The 21,008-nt window shown below is 41.1% G+C and overlaps 1 protein-coding gene across 13 annotated transcripts; it reads left to right on the top strand.

Moving 5' to 3' along the window:
• The first annotated feature begins 4,136 nt into the window (after positions 1 to 4,136).
• LOC115579753 (SKI family transcriptional corepressor 1 homolog-B-like) lies at positions 4,137 to 15,149 on the top strand. Of its 13 annotated transcripts, none has more exons than XM_030413410.1 (9): positions 4,137 to 4,387; positions 5,426 to 7,190; positions 7,770 to 7,836; positions 7,927 to 7,998; positions 8,130 to 8,192; positions 11,137 to 11,211; positions 11,386 to 11,460; positions 12,061 to 12,126; positions 14,012 to 14,260. In XM_030413410.1, exons 1-9 carry the CDS (start codon positions 4,377 to 4,379, stop codon positions 14,107 to 14,109), a joined length of 2,292 nt encoding a protein of 763 aa, XP_030269270.1. In that variant the 5' UTR covers positions 4,137 to 4,376; the 3' UTR covers positions 14,110 to 14,260. The 13 variants fall into 13 exon arrangements, with proteins under 13 accessions (XP_030269270.1, XP_030269269.1, XP_030269268.1 ...); XM_030413409.1 differs by having other exon boundaries at positions 11,137 to 11,223; positions 14,015 to 14,260; XM_030413408.1 differs by having other exon boundaries at positions 11,137 to 11,223.
• The last annotated feature ends 5,859 nt before the right edge of the window (positions 15,150 to 21,008 follow it).

Below are 21,008 nucleotides of genomic sequence, written 5' to 3'. Positions count from 1 at the left end.
ATGAAAATATGATCAAGTTCCAGACTGAAGTCAGAGAAGATCAACACACTCCTGCTTTTTATTTTACATTTAGTAAACTGAGAGAGTGGACTGATCCATGTCAGGGACCCTAAGATGGCACAGATCAGACCCCCATGTGATCAGATTGTTGCTTTTACAAGATTATTTTCATTGTCGGTTGATCGGTTGATTGTTTTCTCGATTAATCGATTAGTTGTTTGGTCTATTTTGACTCTAATCAGTGAGATCAGGGCCCCGGTGGACAGGCCCCTAGGGGATGCAGACAGGATAGAAGAATAATGTTAAACATGTATTTTTAAAGATTTATAACAGAATCTCGAGTCTAAAACCATATTACAATGTTTATATGTTAATTTATTCACTTTTAAACACAAACGTTGGCCGTACGCCTTTTACGAGCACATGATCAGTCAAATTGAAATAGATTCGCTAAAATAAAGACCCAAATAAATTGATTGATATAATGTATTTGTTTGTATATCAGTTATCAAAATATGCGAGTGAGGGGGCCTGAAAAATCTGCCCAGAGCAATCTCTCCATTGTGATCCGGCCCTGGTGTCAGGATCACTGGATCACTGGATCACTGGATCACTGGATCACTTAACAGGACTGAACTTGATCTCAGACTGCTGATCAGGCAATCAATCAATCAATAAGTCAACATGTGAAGAACAGGCAGTTATGGATTCTCATCCTGAAGGGTTCAAACTACAACAGTTGTTTGTGTAGAAGATAGAGAAAAGTGCATTTTTATGACTTTATTTGAACAAGAACATGAAAAACAAAGAAGAAGGAAAATTAAATGTGTGGAAATAAAATGTTTCATGAGGGAACAGAGAGAACAGTCCACTTTCGAGGTCTACAAACTAAATTTATGGGTTTTATCTTGTTTTACAATAACTTTAATTGAGCTGTTCTACGAAAAATAAATTAAAATATATATCTATTTATGTATCTAAGTATGTATTTATTGTGCAGAGTGTCTCCAGTCTGTGGCTCAAACGTTGTATCCAGAACACATCGACTGTCGCCTTGAATAATCCATCAGGTCCGGTTCACCTGCTGAGTTTAGACTTTAGTTTGGACTCTTAATGACTTAAAGCTGGGGCGCATTAATGTTTCAGGTTAAAGGTTTGTTTAAACAATTGAGCGCATATCAATGAGGCCGCGGGTAATTTGTATCCACACTAATAATAAAGCGCGCGCCTAAAATTACCGCTGAAATGTCTAATTAAAAACTCCTCTCCGCCGCTGCGCCCGGCGCGGCGGCTCACGTTTCCCCCGGAATCAGCAGCGACAATGGGCCGCATTCAAGTCGGCGGCGTAAATAATTAAAAAGAGAGGAATAATTACAGTATAAAATTGTAATTATTGGCGGGGGCTGCAGGGGAAGCCTCTCCACGCTGAAAGGGGAGAGGATGCGTTCAGGATCGGGTTCAGCATCAATATTGCAGGGAGGTAAAACAGGCGAGCTCAGGCTGCGCGCAGGCTGATGATGCTTCACAAACACTCCGCTCACACACTCCACACACTCCACTCACACACACTCACCCTAGTGTGTGCTGGTAGTTTATCAGCTGTCCGGACGTGATGATAAACTGTCCAGAGACGAGCTGGAGCTGATGTTTGGTTTCTCTCGGCTGCCTTCTTTGACCCTCCACATAATATCTGGTTGTTTGTTTATGTAAGTAAGGTGTCATTTACTCTCCTGTGAATAACAGCTCTGAGCAGGGCCGGTCCGAGGCTTTCTGAGGTCCATGTTGACATTTTGCACACTGGCCCCCTTGAAACCCCCCTCGTTAATACCCTTACTGAAACCACCCAATTTTTTTTTTTTTTTTTTTTTGAAGTCTCTCAATTAAAACAAAGTGAAAGACATGTGTAGCGTGGGATCATGGGAGTTGTTGTCTTAACGGCTAAACAACCATCATTGTCGAGTACAATCTGTCTGACATGATGAGGTCGTTATTAATGTTTTATTCAAGTTGTGTTTATTCTACATCGTCGTCTTCCTTCCTCATTCTCTGATTCCATCTTACAGCATCAGGGACAGTCCTGATTGACCAGGATTTGTCCCGGATCCTTAATCTTGTCCCACCTGTTCAGAAAGCTAAAGTTTTCATGAGTTGTTGCAGAATAAAAACATTAAATACTGATCGCTGCACAACACTTTTTTGGTGTCACCATGCAGCCGGAGCACCCTCACCGTAGAGATCTCTCCGCGTTTGAAGATTGTCGGAAACACTTTGGATCATTTATTTACACAACTTAACAAAATATCTGTCAAAGGTGGACGTTTTTAGATTTTTTAATGCAGAAATCTTACATATTACATCTTTAAAAGGCTGTTCTGCCGACACAACCCGTGAAAAGACAGTAAACCAACTTTAGTCCTTCTCTCAGTGCTGACCTGTATTTCTCTATCCGCTCTGTGCCACTCAGCTCCGGGCACACCGACTCCTACGTAAGATGTTAATCTTTAGAAAGCAGCTCACAAATATAAAGTTTAATATTTAAAAAAAAAAAAGAATAAATGATATTCAAGAACAGCAGAGTACTATACCAAACATGAGGAAACGGTGCGTTTGCTGGGGACCATTTTCAGCAGCGGATTAATAGACAAACATATCAATAAAGAACCATGTCAGTGTGATGGAGCCTCGAAAGACTGCAGCAGGTTCTGGATACACAAACATTTTCCCACTTTACTTGTTGGTTTTTGAGTTTTCATGGGATTGAAAGTTGTGAAATATAATTTTGAAAAATATAGAACAGCCTCGTCCTCTCCTCAATGCTGCAGCTCGGGGTGAATATGCTCCCGTCTGTGCACACCTTGAACACAGGTGTGTCGGAGAACGAGGTCTCGCAGAAGCAGCACGTTAGTGACAAAGTGGCTTTAAACTCTGCGCTGACAGCGTCGAACGATGTTTTAGGGCGCGACCAATAAAACTACAGACATACAATAATGAGAGAGAGAGAGACAAAAACTTTCACACTCTAAAGAAAATAAGCATGTGAAAATCAAACAATGCTGGAGTTTATAAGCGGAAAATAATCCTTCTTGGCTTCTGATCAGCTGACACGATAAATCTGCAGCGAGCTAACATCGAGAATCTTTAATGACAAAATAGTTCTCATCAGTTGGAACTTTGATGCAACCTCCAGAATGTGGAGTTTGTGTGCATGTGAGTGTGTGTGTGTGTGTGTGTGTGTGTGAGAGAGAGAGAGAGAGAGAGAGAGAGAGAGAGAGAGAGAGAGTGAGAGAGAGGGAGAGAGAGAGAGAGGCCTGAGGCGTCATCACATCTCATCTCAGATTCTCTCCCCTTTAAATCTGAACATAAAACGCCTCCAAATCATTTTACGCACGAGCAGAAATCCTCCAGTCTTTTCTCATTCTCTCTCTCCCCCCCCCCCCCCCCCCCCCCCCCCCCCCTTTTTTTTTTTATTTCTGTCCTTCATTTTCCTCCTCTCTTGATTCTCTTTCGTCGCTCGGGCCTCACATTGATTTGGTGGCCGGTGTGGAAGCCTAACAGATGGCGGTGTAACTTGATAAATGAGCCCGGGCCTTTTGTCATTCTTGCTGCCCTCCATAGTGCCACTCGCCCGCCGCCGCCGCCTCTGTTTTGTCAGCTCGCTCCCGCTGCGGTGGAAATAATACAGGATGTGAATGATTACAACTGAGCCGATGCTTAAAAACACACTGATCAGTGAGGCCGGCGGCGGGGAGCAATGTGGGGTCCGGGGGCCCCCTAGAGGGTCCTTGACGGGGTCTATCGGTCCCGCAATCACCAGTGATTTAATTTCACTCTTTTAATGATCGTTTTGTAGATGTTTCCAAGATTGTGTTGTCTTGGGTTTTCCTTACTTTTATATAATAAGTGTATTCATAAACATGCGCTAAAATGTGTCTCCATTTGGGGTCAGCAGGGGCCTAATTGCGCGTGATATTTTTTCTGTTTCTGATCGTGTTTGTGCGTCAGAGCTGCAAAAGTGTGAATTATTAAAACTGGTGCAAGTCTTCAAGAGAGGGGAGGGGGGAGAGGGAGAGGGAGGGAGGGAGAGGGAGGGAGAGACAGAGGGAGAGAGAGAGAGAGAGAGGTGCCATGTGCTTCCTGTCCTCACGCCATTCACCTCCCCGGGATCCAGCGGAATGGAGGTCCTGTCTGCTGCTGCTGCTTCCTGCGCACAAACAAACTGAAGAAAAGCCGCCAGCTCAGAGTTTGTGCTCTCACACCGTCCTGCCTGTGGCTCCTTCTCTCGCTGGACTCACCTGACCTGCATCTCCATCTGTTTACTCAAATTACTCATCATTTTTTTTTCCGCCCCGAACCCTGTTGGAGCGTGTCGTCTTTTTATGAGAGAAAGGTATGTTTTTTTAAATTACCATTCCATCAGAGAAAAATGGTGATAATTATGCAGCTCCTCTTTTTATTTTTTGCTCTTTTATTTGGCGCGGAGTTGTTTTATATTTATTGGATGGTAGCTCGTGTAATGCCGGTCAATCGGTCGCTCTAAAAGAGTTTTATTAATTAAAATCCTTAGAGCCGCCGCGGCCTCTTCGAAGACAATGACGTGATGCGAAAAGTAAGTACACGCAGGTGAACGTGAGATAGGCCCGCTTCAACCTAATTTCAAGCCACTGGCTGAGGCTAATCCGCGCAGCAGCTTTAATTATATATAGGGCTGGTCTTTTATTAACAATGCGAAGACGGGCGCTTGGATCTGTGTAATTACCAGGAAAGCAGCTTACAGTTGTTCTTTTCCTCTCTGCTAAGCGCATTGGCGCGTTTTACCTTCTGTCCTTATCCGCGCGTAAGGATCTTATGTGGTTCTTAAGCAGTTGGCCCATAAGTGTAGAGCCGATTTGAAGATAAGACGAGCAGCAGATCCACCTCCAGCGACCCGGTTAACCTGGGAGAGCAGGCCGAGCCGCGGGGGAGCGAGCCGGGACCAGAGATGAATCAGGAGACGTCTGATCGATTTCACTTTTAATACAAACTCAGCAAATCATCACGTTAGTCTGAATGTATTATTATTATAATAATTGTAACAATAATTATAATATTTATTATTATTATTATTATTATTATTATTATTATTATTATATTCATGTTGTTTTTATTATGTCCGATAAATAAATACAGAGATCAACATTAACAGGCCTCTACATCTATTTATCATCAAACTAATACCTCTCCTACTACTGCTCATAATATTAATAATAATATTGATAATAATAAATATTAATAATGATAACATTATCTTTCTCGAGTGTTTCTCTGAGGGCTTTTTGTTTTGTCTTTAAGCACTATTTTGTTTCCTCGTGCTGCTTTGTAAATGTTGACGCTTCCCTTGCTGTCACAATCCCCCCCGGGTCACTCCCGTCTCCTCTTTGATTGACAGGCGTCCAGGGATGGAGTCGATGCCCGGACAGCTTCGAGACGCGGGACGAGACGCCAGCTCCTCCCCGAGTTCAAAGCAGGACGCACCGAGCTTCTCCAGCCCGAGCTCCCTCAAACCGAACCAAGTGAGCGAGACCTCCCTGTACGGGGTGCCCATCGTGTGTCTGGTCATAGACGGGAAGGAGAGACTCTGCCTGGCGCAGATCTCCAACACCCTCCTGAAGAACTACAGCTACAACGAGATCCACAACCGCCGGGTGGCTCTGGGCATCACCTGCGTGCAGTGCACCCCCGTCCAGCTGGAGCTCCTTCGGCGCGCCGGGGCCATGCCCATCTCCTCCAGGCGCTGCGGCATGATCACCAAGCGGGAGGCCGAGCGGCTCTGCAAGTCGTTCCTGGGAGCGCACAGCCCGCCGAAGCTGCCGGAGAATTTCGCTTTTGACGTGTTTCACGAGTGTGCGTGGGGCAGCAGGGGCAGCTTCATCCCCGCCAGGTACAACAGCTCCAGAGCGAAGTGCATCAAGTGCAGCTTCTGCAACATGTACTTCTCCCCGAATAAATTCATTTTCCACTCCCACCGCACCACAGAGTCAAAGTACCTGCAGCCGGACGCGGCCAACTTCAACTCGTGGAGGCGCCACCTGAAACTGACGGACAAAAAGTCTGAGGACATTAATCACGCGTGGGAGGATGTAAAGGCCATGTTCAACGGCGGGAGCAGAAAGAGGACTCTGCCCATGAACGGGTCGGGGATGTCCTCGTCCATGAAGTCTCAGGCCTCGTCCAGCCTGGCTCCGACCAGCTCCCCTGAGATCCCTCACAAAACGTTACGCTGCAACGAGGATCAGGGGAGTAACAACCTGAGTTTGGCGGGCGGCGCTCGGACCTACCCAGTCATCCCAGTGCCCAGCAAGAGCTTTGGCATGCTTCAGAAAATCCCTCCACCTCTGTTCCCACACCACCCATATGGCTTCCCGAGCTACGGCCTGTGTCAGAAGAAGAGCGACGGTCTTCCTGACGCGAGCAAAACCAACGTTTCTGGCGTGTTTTGGCCCGGCGCGAAGGACACCATCTACCCCGCCTTCCCCATGTTCTGGCCCACAGCTGGCGGCCTATCAATGCCCCCTTACCCGGGTTCTCCACCCAAACCTCCTCCAGAGCTGCCAGGCATCCGGCAAGGCGAGCTGGACTTATCGGACCAAAGCGACCGCGGCGCAAACACACCCAAAGACTCCAACCATCACTCCAACCACCAGCAGGACGGCGGAGAGCGCTGCTCCAGCTCCCAGTCCTCCTCTAGGAACGACGACGACAAGTCAGGGGACGAGACCCCTCAGAGGAAAATCAGCTACATCTCGGCCTTCAGACCTGTGGTCAAAGACGCGGAGACCATCGCTAAACTCTACGGCAACCGGGACGGCTACGGCGTGCGCCCTGGCTACCTGTCCCCGGATTTTATCAGCGAGAGCTCTAGTTACAGATCGGTGTCACCGGACAGGGACAGCGTGGTGGACGACGACGACGACGACCCGGACGTGGACGTGGAGTCCAACCGCGGGCAAGACGAGAACGAGCCGATCCAGATCTCACCAGGACGGGACCACCACGACTCCCCTGTCCCGGACCGGGTCTCTTCTGGTGCTGAGGAGAGTCAGGAGCAGCCTGAGGTCTCCAGCCCGGCAGCAGCTGCATCACCGGAGGACTCTCTGCACACTGGGTCATCAGATGAGGACAGACGGATGCGTAATGGCTCCCCTCTTCATGAAGTAAGATTAGATTAAATGAAAGTTTAATGATCCCCGTGGGGGGACGCTGAACTGTCGCAGTAGTGAGCGGAGAGTATGACCAGAGTTTAGGCCCATAAAAATGTAATCAGGATCAATTGGTGTGGAATTTAAAAAGGATCAGATGGAGACATTTGATGGGCACGTTTTCCTTTTTTTTTTTTTTTTTAATTTCGGCGAAGTGTTTGGGAGAAATATCATTCAATTGTGGTGCCGAAGTGCCTTTGAGCAGCTCTTAAAAAAAAGGACGAAGCCCCTTTAATATTCATTTATCTATTGCCGATTTAAATCAGGGTTATTAAAGTACCTCATTTATCCTCATCTGTGTTTCACTTATTCATATTAAAATGTTTCTCCAATTATTATGAGACGCATTTCCCCCAAAATTGGTGCTTTTAAATCTGTTTTCTTTCAGGATTTAGCTCAACGTCTCCACGAACAAATTGCAGCGCTTTGAAGAAAAAAAGAAAAAGAAAAAGGCCTCAATTACGTGAAGAATCAGTAAATGAAGCGTAATTGGCGCGCTGTTGTTCAACACGAGCATGTGCTTCGTTCTTACAGGTGTACGCTCAGGAGAAGGACGGCCACGCGCACCTGCACGAGCCCAAACAATCGGGCAGATCTAACGGTAATTACTGGAGCCATTTATCATTTGGTTATTTGTGCCAATCGGGTCGTTTTCAGCTGAGAATGTGTGTGTTTCTTTTTGTTGTTCCAGGCGTCCATCACGTGTCTGAACTGCAGAATCAACGCACTGCGACGTCTCATCCGGAGCTGAAGGACAGACAAGGTTGTTAATTCAGGCTCAATTCAAAATCCACGCCCTCAGCTGCTCCCTGTGTCTCTTGCGACAGCGTTTTAAAAACATACTGAAAAGATTTATTTGTGCGTTGAATTGCGTGTTTGATTGTTTCCGTGCAGCCGATGGAGCTTTACGCATCGACATCAGCGTGCATGAGAGAGACCTGGAGAACATGGCCAAAGGTAAGAGGCTGCTTTCAGCATCAGCGGGAGACAAAGGAGAGAGAAAAGGTGCAGCAGGTGATTTTAATCATCAGCAGCAATTATTCCTGTGTTGATTGTAATTCGGGTTCATGTGTCTCCAGCCAGCAGGTACATATTAATAGGACCTGGTCACCACATTTAACCAAGACGGATATTTATTTTCAAATGCGAGAAATTAAATTGAAGCCAATATTTTGCTGATTGAATTGCACCTTTAAACCCCAAATTTAACTGTTTAATTATCAAACATAAAAAAAGGGGTGTGTGATATGAATATTAAACGTTTATTTCAGCCTCATTTAAATGCAGCTCAGCGCCGCCGGCCTGCTAAAGATGACGTGCCAAAATCCAAATGTGAATTTACATTTTCGGGCCTAAAGTGTTCCCGTAGTTGTTAAACCACTTAATCACGAGATGTGGGAGTTTTTGACTTATTATTGTAAGAGGAAATCGTTTAGAGGCTATTAATATTTTAACGAACAGAGCCATAACCCCGAGGCACGCCAGCTAATTATTTTACAACGCTTGGAAAAACCCTGGGACTCCATTATTATCGTCTCCAGCTCCGGGCGATGCTTGGCAATTATACCGCGGCAGCAGCGACAGGCAGCAGCGCGCACATGGATCTGAGCGAGGGTGGAAACGCACCTGAAGTCGGTTTACTGAGCTGAGATCAGTCTTCATGAGGAGAACGTCGAAATTTATCACATCAAGTGGGATCAGATTGATGGAAGAAGAAGAATCTTTATTGTTTGAAGATATTTGTGTTGAGATTGTTATCAGATGCGCGCGCGTGTGTGTGTGTGTGTCAGATGAGGTTTGTTTCAGCGTGCCAAAAAAAGAATGATAATTTTTTTAAAGATATATATTTATAGTTTTTGACTTATTATTTGATAATAATATAATAATATACTAATTTTGACTTATTATTGTTTTACGGTTTAAAATGCGCCGTTTTTTAACACACATGCATCATCAGTGCTGTAAATAATCCCCAGTAGAATTATATAAGAGAGTCAAAGTAAAAACATTGTCAAAAAAAAAGAAATCTGAAAAAATGAAAGTCACTCATGAATAATATTTGAGTAAAATTCTTTAGGTATCTGATATTTAATGTACTTAAATACCAAAAGTACAAGTAAATCATATAATCATAATAATAATCATATATATATGACACATAATCGTATATTGTGTAGGCCTATATTTCAGGTTGTCTTATTGCCCGCCTGGCCAGTTACTGGTCCAATACTCAACATTTTTCGTCTGATTACTGATTAATTAATTTCTGCAACTTTGGCTGTGATGCAGTAATTTTAAAAGTAACTAGTAACTGAAGTTATCACATACATGTAGTGGAGTAAAAAGTACAACATTTTATACTTCAGTGGAAGAATAAAGTAGCAGAAATTGGAAATGCTCTGTAGTTCAGTAAATGTACTTATTTACATTCCATCACTTACTTCCAATGAAATCACAGTTTAAAATGCGTTTGTTTTTAGCCATGTTTGAGTAAAAGGAAAGATATCATGTTAAAATATTACTTTGGTAAAAGTGAAACTACTTGAGTAAAAGTCTTGCTGTCTGATATTATTTGTAAGTATCAAAAGTATCAGTAATGTATACAGTTACATATGTACTGTATACTATGAATCGACTGTTTACCTGAGTGGCCAATAATCTCAGCATTGTTCCACTTATAGGAGTCAGTGTAAAATACATTAATCAGTTCATGAATTAATTTACAAATGAGCTATTCTGCTCTGACACAACATGTAATCAAACGCAAAGTAACTAGAAACTTAACTTATAAAACGTTTAGTGGAGTAAAAAGTTAAATATTTGTCTCTAAAATGTTTTGGAGTGTAAGTCTAAAGTAGCAGAAAATGTAGGCTAAATACTCCAGTAGAGTACAAGTACCTCAATATTCTACTAACGCAGTAGTTGAGTAAATCTACTTAGTTACATTCCATCCCTGTATCATCCTGCACGGCCAGTCGATATATTTCCTGCTCTGTGTTCAAAATCTGTCACTGATCTCAGCATTTTCCCACTCAAATCAAAATGAATTGGTAAATGAATCAATTTACAAATGTGCTACTTTTTCTCTGATGCTGTTATCTGCCAAGTAACTAATAACTTCATTTATCAAATAAATGTAGTGGAGTAAAAAGGGTTATATGTGTCTCTAAAATGGGGTGAAGTGGAAGTATAAAGTATCAGACAGAGGAGAGCTTGGATGTGTCCGCCATGTTGATTTTTAATATACTGACACACAACGGCAACACAGTTAATTAAGTGACTGTTAGGGGTTTAAAAAAATCAGCTGCGTCTTCATAATGTCCATACAGGCAGTGTATAAAGATGAACAACACTGTATTTATGAATCGTTTAAAGTCTTATCAACACGAGCTGCAACTTCACAATAAATACTTTCTTAATAAATGAGTTATGAAGAACTAGAACAACTGCTAACTCAAGTTTAATTAATTATACATTTACCATTTATTGATGATGGTTATTATAAATTTAAGCATATATACATTTGTATTTTTTGTCACCTTATTTGTCCAGTTATTTGTTTATTTATTAATCAGTGTTTTTGTCCTTGCTCCCAACTGCAGTCTTTTTCTGTGTAGTACACAGATAAAGCATATCCTGAAATTTATCTACAATAATGATATTAACACACAATTCTTTTTAGGATTTTTGTCTTTTTTTTTTTTTTTTTGTCAAAGGAATTACCCTGAAAATACAAGTTTAGGTGGCTGGAGAAAGAGTCAGTGACCATCACCTTAAAATAAGTTTACAAAAGATGCACAATGTCAAACATCTTTGCTGAATTATTTAGATGATGTCATCATATGTGTATTATAACACACTCCGGCTGACACTAACACACTTTGTCTTTTGTCTTTCACAGAGGAGTTGCAGAAGCAGCTTGTGGAACAAGTCGAGCTGAGGAAAAAGCTGGAGAGAGAGTTTCAGCATTTGAAAGGTAGGACACAAAGTGAGTCTGATGATGATTCTCCGTCTTTGTTTGGATCTTACACCTCCTGTGTTTGCAGCCTCGATGTTAGACGTTGTGCTGTCCTTTGAATCCAGGAATGTTTCTTTAAATGTGCTCAATGTCAGAGCGTCTCCATCTGATGTGGCCTTCGGTACTCTTCAGATAATTTTCAGGATCAAATGAAGCGTGAGCTGTCCTACAGAGAGGAAATGGTCCAGCAGCTGCAGATTGTTCGAGGTTGGTCTCTCTCTGTACGTCGTGCCTCCATAGATTATGACTGTAAAGCGGATGTAGATCAGTGCTCTTTAAGTTTATGGGGGGGGACAAAATTGAGCCACAAAAGAGTAATGCAAGCCGTATCAATCAATCGGAAAGCAAGTAGCCTTTACACTGAAACAGAAAGGAAAAGTGACACTTGCATATTGAAACCTTGTCAGTTCTCGTCCGGCCTTTTTCCTGTAAACTCCGTCTTTTTTTCTCCTGCAGTTGAGTAAATTATTAAATATCTTAAAGGTGAAACTGAAACCACACTGTTTTGTTTGCAAAGGTTATTTTCTCCTAAATCATGCTCTGGAAAATTGAACAGACAGGCCATTATGTAGTGCTGTATCAGTTACATGAAGTAGACAGCAACTAATGCGGCCCGTTAAAGGATTGGTGTAAGGTTACCGTAGTTTAAATACAGGGTTCAAGTACACAGAGGGGTCACTCTAAATACCATAGGGGCAGGCGGCATACATTACACTCCTCTACTACAGATGCTACACTCACATCTTCAGTCTTTTTTTTGACCAATTCTTTTTTTTTTTTTTTTGTATTCATCTTATTTTTGGATAGACACTTTGTGCAGCGAGTTGGACCAAGAGAGAAAGGCTCGTTATGCAATACAGCAGAAGCTAAAAGGTAATTTATCTGGTCCAGAACAGGAACATGAACACATGTCAGCTTTTTACATAAACATAAATATGCAAGTGCTACTTTTTTTTTATTTACATCTCCTGTGATCAGTGTGGTAGATATTTACTGTAGGACAGCATTAAAGGATAAGTTCATATTTTTTTCAAATCTGACTTAAAACAACACTCACATGCCCAGATTTACTTAAATAGTCGCTTTAATTGTTCTTCCTGTCCATTCTGGCTGCAAAGAGATTATTTTCTTAAAGCAATTACAACGTAAGTGATGAGAAAATCCACACTTGCAGCTGCACAAAAGCTCATTTGAGGCTTCGGCAATCATGTAGTTTCGAACCCTCCACCACAGCTCAGGGAGGAAACCTTCTAAGTAAGATCACCAAAACATCTGAGGCTGAGGTGTTAAAGTCGGTGTGCTGTATAAAAGCAAAATGTGACAAAGTGCAACAGAAACATGAAGCGACTTAAACGTCTACTACAGAGTGTAAATCAGCAGATCTGCAGTGAGGAGACAATAACCTTTATTTGATTTAATATATATTATGTATCATTTCTGCATTGTTGTTTTGAAACAACTCAACCATTGTAATATACTCAGTAGTTTAGAGTTGTGAACTGACTTTATCCTGATGGTCATTTTGTTTGTATGTTTTCACTTCTTTGACTCAGAGACGACTATCGGAAGAAATTCCACACGGTGCATTTAATACACAAACCAAACATAAAGGACATATTTCCATCATGTCTTTTACAGTTTGAGGTTCGACCGGCGCTCTTTTGATGACATCATGTCGCCGCGCCCTCTTCCTCTGCACTGGTGTAATGAATTGTGACTGGAGAATTAGCACCACCAGCTGTTTGACTCCTTGTTAGAATATTCAGTGCCAGATGGAAAACACATTCTCATTTTCCTCTGCCAAATTTCTGAAAACTGAAAATTAAACTACACTTGCATGGAAATCTGGTGCAAAAGAACACAAAGGACATTTTGTATAAAAATAGTGTAACTCAGAGGACTGGAGCTGCAACACAATAAAATGTTGGCATTGTACATTCACCTGAACCACAGATGCGTTAAATTTGTAAGTTTTCGTATGTACTATATGAACAATACTTATTGTAAGGCTGGTTAAATTTAATTGGTTTATAATGTCAAAATAAACAAGAAAATAAAATAACGCAGTCTGTAGTACGTAATGAAATAAATCTCTTCTTACACCGTCATACGGTTCTGTTGAAACTTTATGTTGCTTCACCTAAACAATTTTACATTGTGACAGCACTGTGGTTTTGTTCTGGTAAGTTTGAGGCACAAGAAACAAAAAGATCATGTTTTGGCTCGAAAAACACGCTTTGGTTGACTTAAAGATGGCTGGAAAATATCCTGACGTCTTGTTGAAATATCCTGTTTCCTGATTACAAATCGTGAAACACGGCCTCAAACAGTGGTCCTTAAGTCTTCAGCCATCTTACCTAGCTGTCATGACATGACATGACATGAGATGTTTGGTATAAATCTTGATTTTGATACGTATAAACACTTGATTTATCCTGTCTGTGGGCTGCAGAAGCGTACAATGCCAACATTTTACTCCTGTTACACAGATGAGGACTGTGACTGTTGTCCTCCATCACTTACACTGAGACCATGTTGAGCACCAATTTCTTTATGGACAATAGGAACAACGACCAAAACCTGTCTAAATGTAAATATGGACGTGTGAGAATTGTTCCAAGGCAGACTAGAAAATTGTGAACCAGTCCTTTAAGAGCAGCATTTAGGCCAACAACCAAACTCACACCTGTACACTGAGCACTACTGAGAGCGAGTGTTTGTTCTTCATGTTCTCATTGATGGACTTGTTCCTCCCCAGAAGCTCATGACGCCCTTCACCATTTCTCCTGCAAGATGCTCACCCCTCGTCAGTGTACCGGAGCCTGCACCTTCAAGCCCCCGCTGCTGCCTCCGTAGTGCCCGGCACCACCCCCCACCCGACCCCAGCACAGCCAAAAATAAAACACCACCCGCACACAGGTCCGCCTCCACAGCTCTCACCTGTCACCTGAGGACTACCCACCTGCTGTACAGTCACACCACTGATTTTAGCACTTGAGTGAACAGACTCGGAGAAGGCCCTCTCAAAAACTGAACTCTCGAGTGACAGACACTCAGACGTTGAGTTCATTTTATGTTGTGAATCGAAGGATTGTGGATGTGAAGCTGCAGAGGAGTCTCTCTGAATCAAAGCCGTCTGCTCTTTAGCTTCTCCGAGAAGAAAAAAACAACACTATACACATAAACATATATATATCACGTGACGATGTGCAATGGCTTGTATAATTGTGATATTAAGTTCAAGATGAATCGTCATTATTTAGCTTTCGTTGCTTGTTTGAATATCTTGAGTTTTTACATCTATTTGTTATTGATCTGTCATTGGTTTAATTTATTCATTGTTTAGATGTTTTGTTTGTAACACTGTACATGTTGTTAAGCACTTTAAATGGGCAACATTTCTGAATTTGACCATGCCGTCCGATACCAAATTCTTTTATCCAGAATATGTTTAAAACAGAGCGCATTATCAGGAGCACTTACTTCAACAGACGCTCAATGAATGATTTCTCTTTCACCGAGCTCGAAGATGTTTAAAAACAGTCCTGAGCCGTTTATAGATGTACAGTTTAGACTATTTTAACACGAATCCAGTGACATAATCTTCTCCGTTTCAGGGTTTTTTCTATCATCACACGCATCTGTGGGTCACAAGAGACGAAACCAAAACTTTTTCCTATCATCTGATGATCTGATTTTATAAGAAGACGACGCTGTATGAACTGAAACATGTGTAATCCGCCATCTGCGTTTCATTCTCTGTCATTTGTTGAATTTGGTTTGTAAAAAAACACAAAGAGCCGTTCTAAGAGAAACAAATCCTGATTTCTGACATTACTCATGAGTTACTCATTTATGTATGTACCCATGTCAATATTAATAAAATGTGAAAGCCACTCTCTGCTTCACCTTTTTGTGTCTCTCCTGCCACCTACTGGCCTCCACTCAGAACAGCTCCTCCTGAGTCGTATCATATTTCCTCTTATTGTATTTGAGTTCAACATGATCTCTTTCATTAGCCGGCTACATCGGAGCATGACATGTCCAGTCGACTTATAATGTTTGACGTGGAGTCGGGGGAGCGGGCTGATCTAATAGTGAAATCTAATTCTTCTGATGGGAGGGCTAATAGATATTGATTACGCGGCTCCTGCTCCCTGGATGCTTCATACTGAGACAGATACTCACATAATGTCACTGACACACAATGAATGTTAATTTTCTGTGAACGTAATTGCCCTCCGCGGTGAAGCCGGTTCCCTTTGAATACTAACGAGGCCTGTGAAGCTGAGCAGAGCTGAGCTACTGATGGGATGACCGGTTGATTTACTGTACCTTCATCGAGCTGTTTAACATTAAGAAAACCCTGATTAAAGCTGATCTGTAGTGACGATCATGGATGGATTATGTGACAATGAGGCTCTGGGCTCAGATATGTTAGGGACCTCTCACTCCTCAGGAAGATCCACAGATTCAAAGACACGTAACAACTACAAGGAAGTTTTGTGTCTCTTTTCCGTCACTTTGCAGCTGTTTGTAGATGATTTGCAAGGCTTTGTGGTTCACTTGGGTCTATGTTTGGTCCTTTGGCACCCTTTATGACCATTTTTAGAGATTTTATACATATTTGTCCCTTCACAGTGTTTCTATGTGTCTTCGTGCCTCTTTTGGGCTTTTGTACCACTTTTAGTCACTTTGCATCTCTGTATGTTTGTGTCTTGTTTTGTGTCTTTGCAATTATTCTGTACCACCCTTTAGTTGCTTTGTACCTCTCTGTATGGTTTTCATCTCTTTGTGGTTGTTCTGTATTCATATGTGGTTGTTTGGCATCTCTCTGTAGTAATATTGCATGTCCTTAGGCCATTTTGTGCCTTTTGTTGGCTCAAGGGTCTGACAAGTGATAAAAAGTCCCCTGAACAGGGTGATTTCAGGCTTTTCAAAACCCTTCAAGTTGGCTGTAAACGGAGAGCTGCTGACTATTGTCACGATGATAATTTTATTATCAAGTAGGACTTTCATTCAAAATGTGCTCAATGTTTCCTCACGCTGCTCCATGGTGGTGATAAAGTACCTCCACGTACATGAGACCAAGTAGAATACACAGTTTACACATTAGCACAACTCAGTGATGTTTTGTTGTTGTTGTGCTTGATGCACATTTTGAACATTATTTCAGTAATCAAAGGAACGCAAAGGTAATTGACAGGATGAATAAGTTCTTTGAAAATAACAAAGGACATTTTAAAGAGAAGGTGTTTATAATAATATTCTAAATAAGAAACACAAAGTTATGAACACAATATATTACACATCGTATCATACACATTGCTGGTATAGCCGGTAGTTGATGTATTTGCATGGAAGAAAAAGGAGATGAGTATTCCCTACAAAACACAGCAGTATCAGGAATAATTCATTATAATTTATGTATTGTTATCATGGATGAATTAAATGTAACCAGCATCCAATGTTGAGGCTGCTGTAGGTGGAACTATTTATTTAATTACTGATTGTTTTTTAGTGTATTTATGTGTTTGAATGCAAAACTGTGATATGAACCTGTGATTATTCCTGTAAAATAAATGTTGTAGTGCAGTATTTCTCTATGAAATCTTCTCATATTGATGTTTAAATGAGCAGAAATTGGTTTTGGTTCCTTTCCACCTCTAAATTTAGCCATTTTTTATCCCTACATTTTATCCATGAACAGTTTCTCAAATGTTGTTTTAGATCATGACATAACTGTATTGATATATGGTTACATACTTAATAATTACATGACAGAAAATGTTCTGTTGTATAGGTTGGTATCCATAATCCTCCCTCCTGGTGTTGTGTTACATGTTCAGCAGCTCAGTTTCAGCTCTCCGCTGTCACTTTGTCCACAGAGAGCCGTTTACATGAGCCAACATTAAATCCATACACTGTAATATCAAACATTTTAAAGAAGAATCATGTTTTATCTTCCTGTTGTCTGACAGTATTTGCAGTCTGTTCCACTGATTCATTATTTGCTTGTCTAAACACGTGTGGTCAGTGAACACCTGTCCCATTAACAATACAACAGATGGCAGCGATACATAATGATATAATAAAACCTCTGCATGAAACAAGCTGCACAACTAGTTTGTCAATAGATTCTTTGTGTGGATCTCGAGGGACGGAGCATTTTCTGATAATGGATTTGGGCCTGAAGCCTAATGTGTTCATGTGAGAGTGAATCTGTGTTCAGCGTGGAAGCATAAAACCATAATACTGACAAAGATGGGACTGCTCAGGAACAAACAGACTGCACAGGCCGAGCAGGACCTGAGAAGTCACTTCATGTGAGTTTAGACTCTTCTTCATTTGAAATGAAAGGGCGCCACCTACTGGATCCAACAACACCCAACACCCTGCCTCTGAGTTTCTCCTGTCACAGTCATGTTCAGCTGTCTTCTTACTGTATTAAACCTTTTTGTTGTTATTATTATTATTATTATTATTATTATTATTATTATTATTATTATTATAATCATCATCATCATCATCATCATCATCATCATCCTCATCATCATCGTCATAATCATAATAAAAAGAAGAAGAATCTGTATTTGTTGAGCCCCTTTCAAAAATCAATCTTACAAACACATTATCATCCAGAAGATTTGAACAAGATTAAAACATGAATTTAAGAATAACGTTAAATAACATCAGTTCAGAAAAAGCCATACAACACAAGTGAGCTTTAGGAAAAGATTTAAAGGAGGACACTGAGTTAAGCTGCTGGCTTAGACCTTTGTTGTGACTGACATCACATAGACTATATATATATACAGCCAGGAGTGAACTTCATGTCATTTAAATAGTTTAACTAGCAGTCGGCTGCTGGTAGCTCATCTACATTCACATTTGCATAGTGAAGTTAAAGACACTTTCTTGCCATTGTCTGTGTAGTTACCAACAAACTACAAACACTTTTGGGCCTTAAGAAGAGTAGAATTGTTTCTTTGTTTTCTTCCTGTTTTCATTTCACCGTTGCTTCTCTGCTATAATCAAAAACATGACAGTCCTGGCATTTTCTCATGAATATTGAACACTGGAATATGTTCTGTTGTTGTTTTTATGACACTTGAGTTGGGCGCTATGCAATAAACTCAACTGAGAGACAATATTTGGTGGCATTTGTGTTTTGTGTCATGATTTTGTCCGTGTCTAGTTCATTTTTATTTGTTCTCAAAATAGCTTAAACTACTTTTTCTAAGAAGCTCCATTCAGTGTTGTGGGACGTGAGATTGGTCTCAAGGTCTCCAGAATAAAAGGACATGGTACTTGATGAGGGTTTCTATGGGAGGACGAAAAACAACCTAACAAACTGAACTTTGCTCTAAATATTTTCTTTTTAAGGTCAGTGGTGGTGAAACATTGGAGATAAGGAGTGGTCAATAACATGGTTATTCTCTGTTTATGTTTGCTCATAGAAAACAAAGGTACAAAAAGTCTCTGATGATTCCTTAAATTGAATTTGTCTTGTAGATGTTTCTATAGTTTGCAGGTTCCACACTTTATTGTGTTTCATGCAGTGTGGGGCTGGTTTTGGCCTTGACCCCAACAAATCTATTCTCCATTTTTACTGTGTTTTATTTTGCTGCACACGTCACACAATACCCCTTCAACAACAAAAAGAAAGCTCTCACAATGTCTTAATGATTTAGAGTTGAGATAAAGTTTTGCATCATTTTAAAGTTCAATTATATTTTCTGTATACTTCACTTCCTGCAGTACGGAGACAAATATTCTGGTGAAAAAAGACGAAATCCTTCACTGAAAAGTAGTAAAATGAGAAAAAAATGGAGTGTTAAAATGTTGAGATTGGAAGATGTAATAACCACCATATTATTTTTTTATTTATACCAAGAACACGACCTTCGTATCCTCGGTCTTGGCTTCAGCTCCGGTTTTGTACTTTTTTTTGTTATTTTCTGATTTATACTTCACAAAAAAAGTTTTCTCCCTGAATCAGAAGAGGAAAAAGCCATACAACAAATTAGAAAATGAAATGTTTTAATGTTCTCCTGATTTAGTTTGTTGGTTAGTTTAAAGCCTGTTCTAGTTCTGCTTGTCCTGAACACCACCCTCCTCCTCCAGTCATATCATATTCATGTTAGAAATTAATCGTTTGGTTAGCTGAGGAAAGAAGCGCAGTGATGATTCTGACCTCCGCACCCCTGCCAAGACCTGCTGGAGGGTACGAGTGAGGTGTACCATTAAATCTTTACCATGACAGAACTACATATTTGAGTGCATCAAAGAAATGTGCCTCAAACAGGCCTCAAAAGTTCCTCTCCTTCCATTTTCCCTTTTTATATCGTGGTTCAAAACATGTTTATGTTTCAGGGTCAAGTGGACTCTTATGATGAACACTTGAGATTAATATGTTCATCTGTTGCATCTCTGAATACTTCTTCAGGTTTCAGGCCGCTTTGACTACTTACATATACAATATATAGCTAACAGAGAGCATAAAGAATGAGATCCACTTCAAATAAATGATAAAATGCACTGATAGACATCTGGATTCATTATTTGTTTGTAATCTGTAGTAACTGGTAACTGAAGTTATTCAAAAAAATAGTCTGCTAAGATGTCAGGCGGCGATAGCTCAGTGGGTAGAGCTGGTGGACTAGTGATTGGAAGGTCGCTGGGGCGGGACTGAGCTACATGTCGAAGTATCCTTGAGCCAGATACTGAACCCCAAAATTGCTCCTGATGTGTACTGCCATCAGTAAGGGGCGAAAAGCGGCAACATCCCCGCGACCGAGTTCCGCAACAGAACTAAGATGTCAAATATTTGCCTCCAGAATGTGGCTCAGTGGACTTATAAAGTGGCAGAAAATGGAAACAGTAAAGTACAAGTACCTTAAAATTGTGCCCAGGTACACTACTTGAGTAAATGTACTTAGTTACATTCCACCACTGTTAAACGCATTACGTCTTAAGAACTGGAGGGCAGTCTGGTTGCAGTGTAACAGAGTCGTTCACATTCTTTCTACTACAGAAACACACAGGAATGTGGCGGAGCAGGTCTATTAAAGGGTCAGTTCGCCCAGATCAGAGAAAAGGTATTTAGTTTGCTCCAATGGGATTTAACCATGCGGCTCATTTTGGTCTTATCTGTCCACTTTTTCAGATATCTGAGATTTCTGCCTTCATCCAAAACAACGGAAGTGATTGAAAATGTGTTTATCCAGATCACAGTGTTGATTAAAGATTTAATGGCAACCTCACTATCAGGAACAGCCCTGTTTTTTTTAGTAGAGATAGTGTTACTCTTTTTCACAGTGGCAAAAACAAGAGTCAGATGTCCTCATGCGCGTTTCCTTGAGTAGAAAATAACTCAGGTACAACTCAGGTAAAGGCAGTGAAGGCTGAAGCTGCTCGTTCGTGTTGACATCTAATCAGAAGAGATCAAATTTTAAGACCTTAGACAAATGTCTTATTGATGTGAATTATCAATTAAGGGCTTTTCTATTGCAATGTGTCAGGTGTATTCTAATCTTACAGTCAGGAATGATTTAAGCTGAATGGTAGAATAGATAGAAATAAATAGAATTCTGTTGGTGACAAAGGATTTAACCCACCTAGCGGACAGATCCAGCTGAGCGTGTCGAGGTGTGGCACTTATGGCACTCTTTTTTGAGATGTGGGTCATTGTTTGATATTTGGGACAGAGAAAAGATCGAACTATTCGGTCCACATTGTTATAGCCAGAGATG

The sequence above is a fragment of the Sparus aurata genome, chromosome 4 (assembly GCF_900880675.1).
Source record: "Sparus aurata chromosome 4, fSpaAur1.1, whole genome shotgun sequence".
In the NCBI taxonomy this organism is placed as follows: Eukaryota; Metazoa; Chordata; class Actinopteri; order Spariformes; family Sparidae; genus Sparus; species Sparus aurata.
Note: the sequence above shows the minus strand (reverse complement) of the source record. Positions and strands in the feature narration are given on the sequence as shown.

Bases quoted from the DNA above. Each gene is read 5' to 3' on its own strand.
- LOC115579753 (XM_030413405.1), top strand. The intron at 7,999-8,129 runs GTTGTTAATTCA...GTTTCCGTGCAG, and splicing joins GGAGCTGAAGGACAGACAAG to CCGATGGAGCTTTACGCATC. The intron at 8,193-11,136 runs GTAAGAGGCTGC...TGTCTTTCACAG, and splicing joins CCTGGAGAACATGGCCAAAG to AGGAGTTGCAGAAGCAGCTT.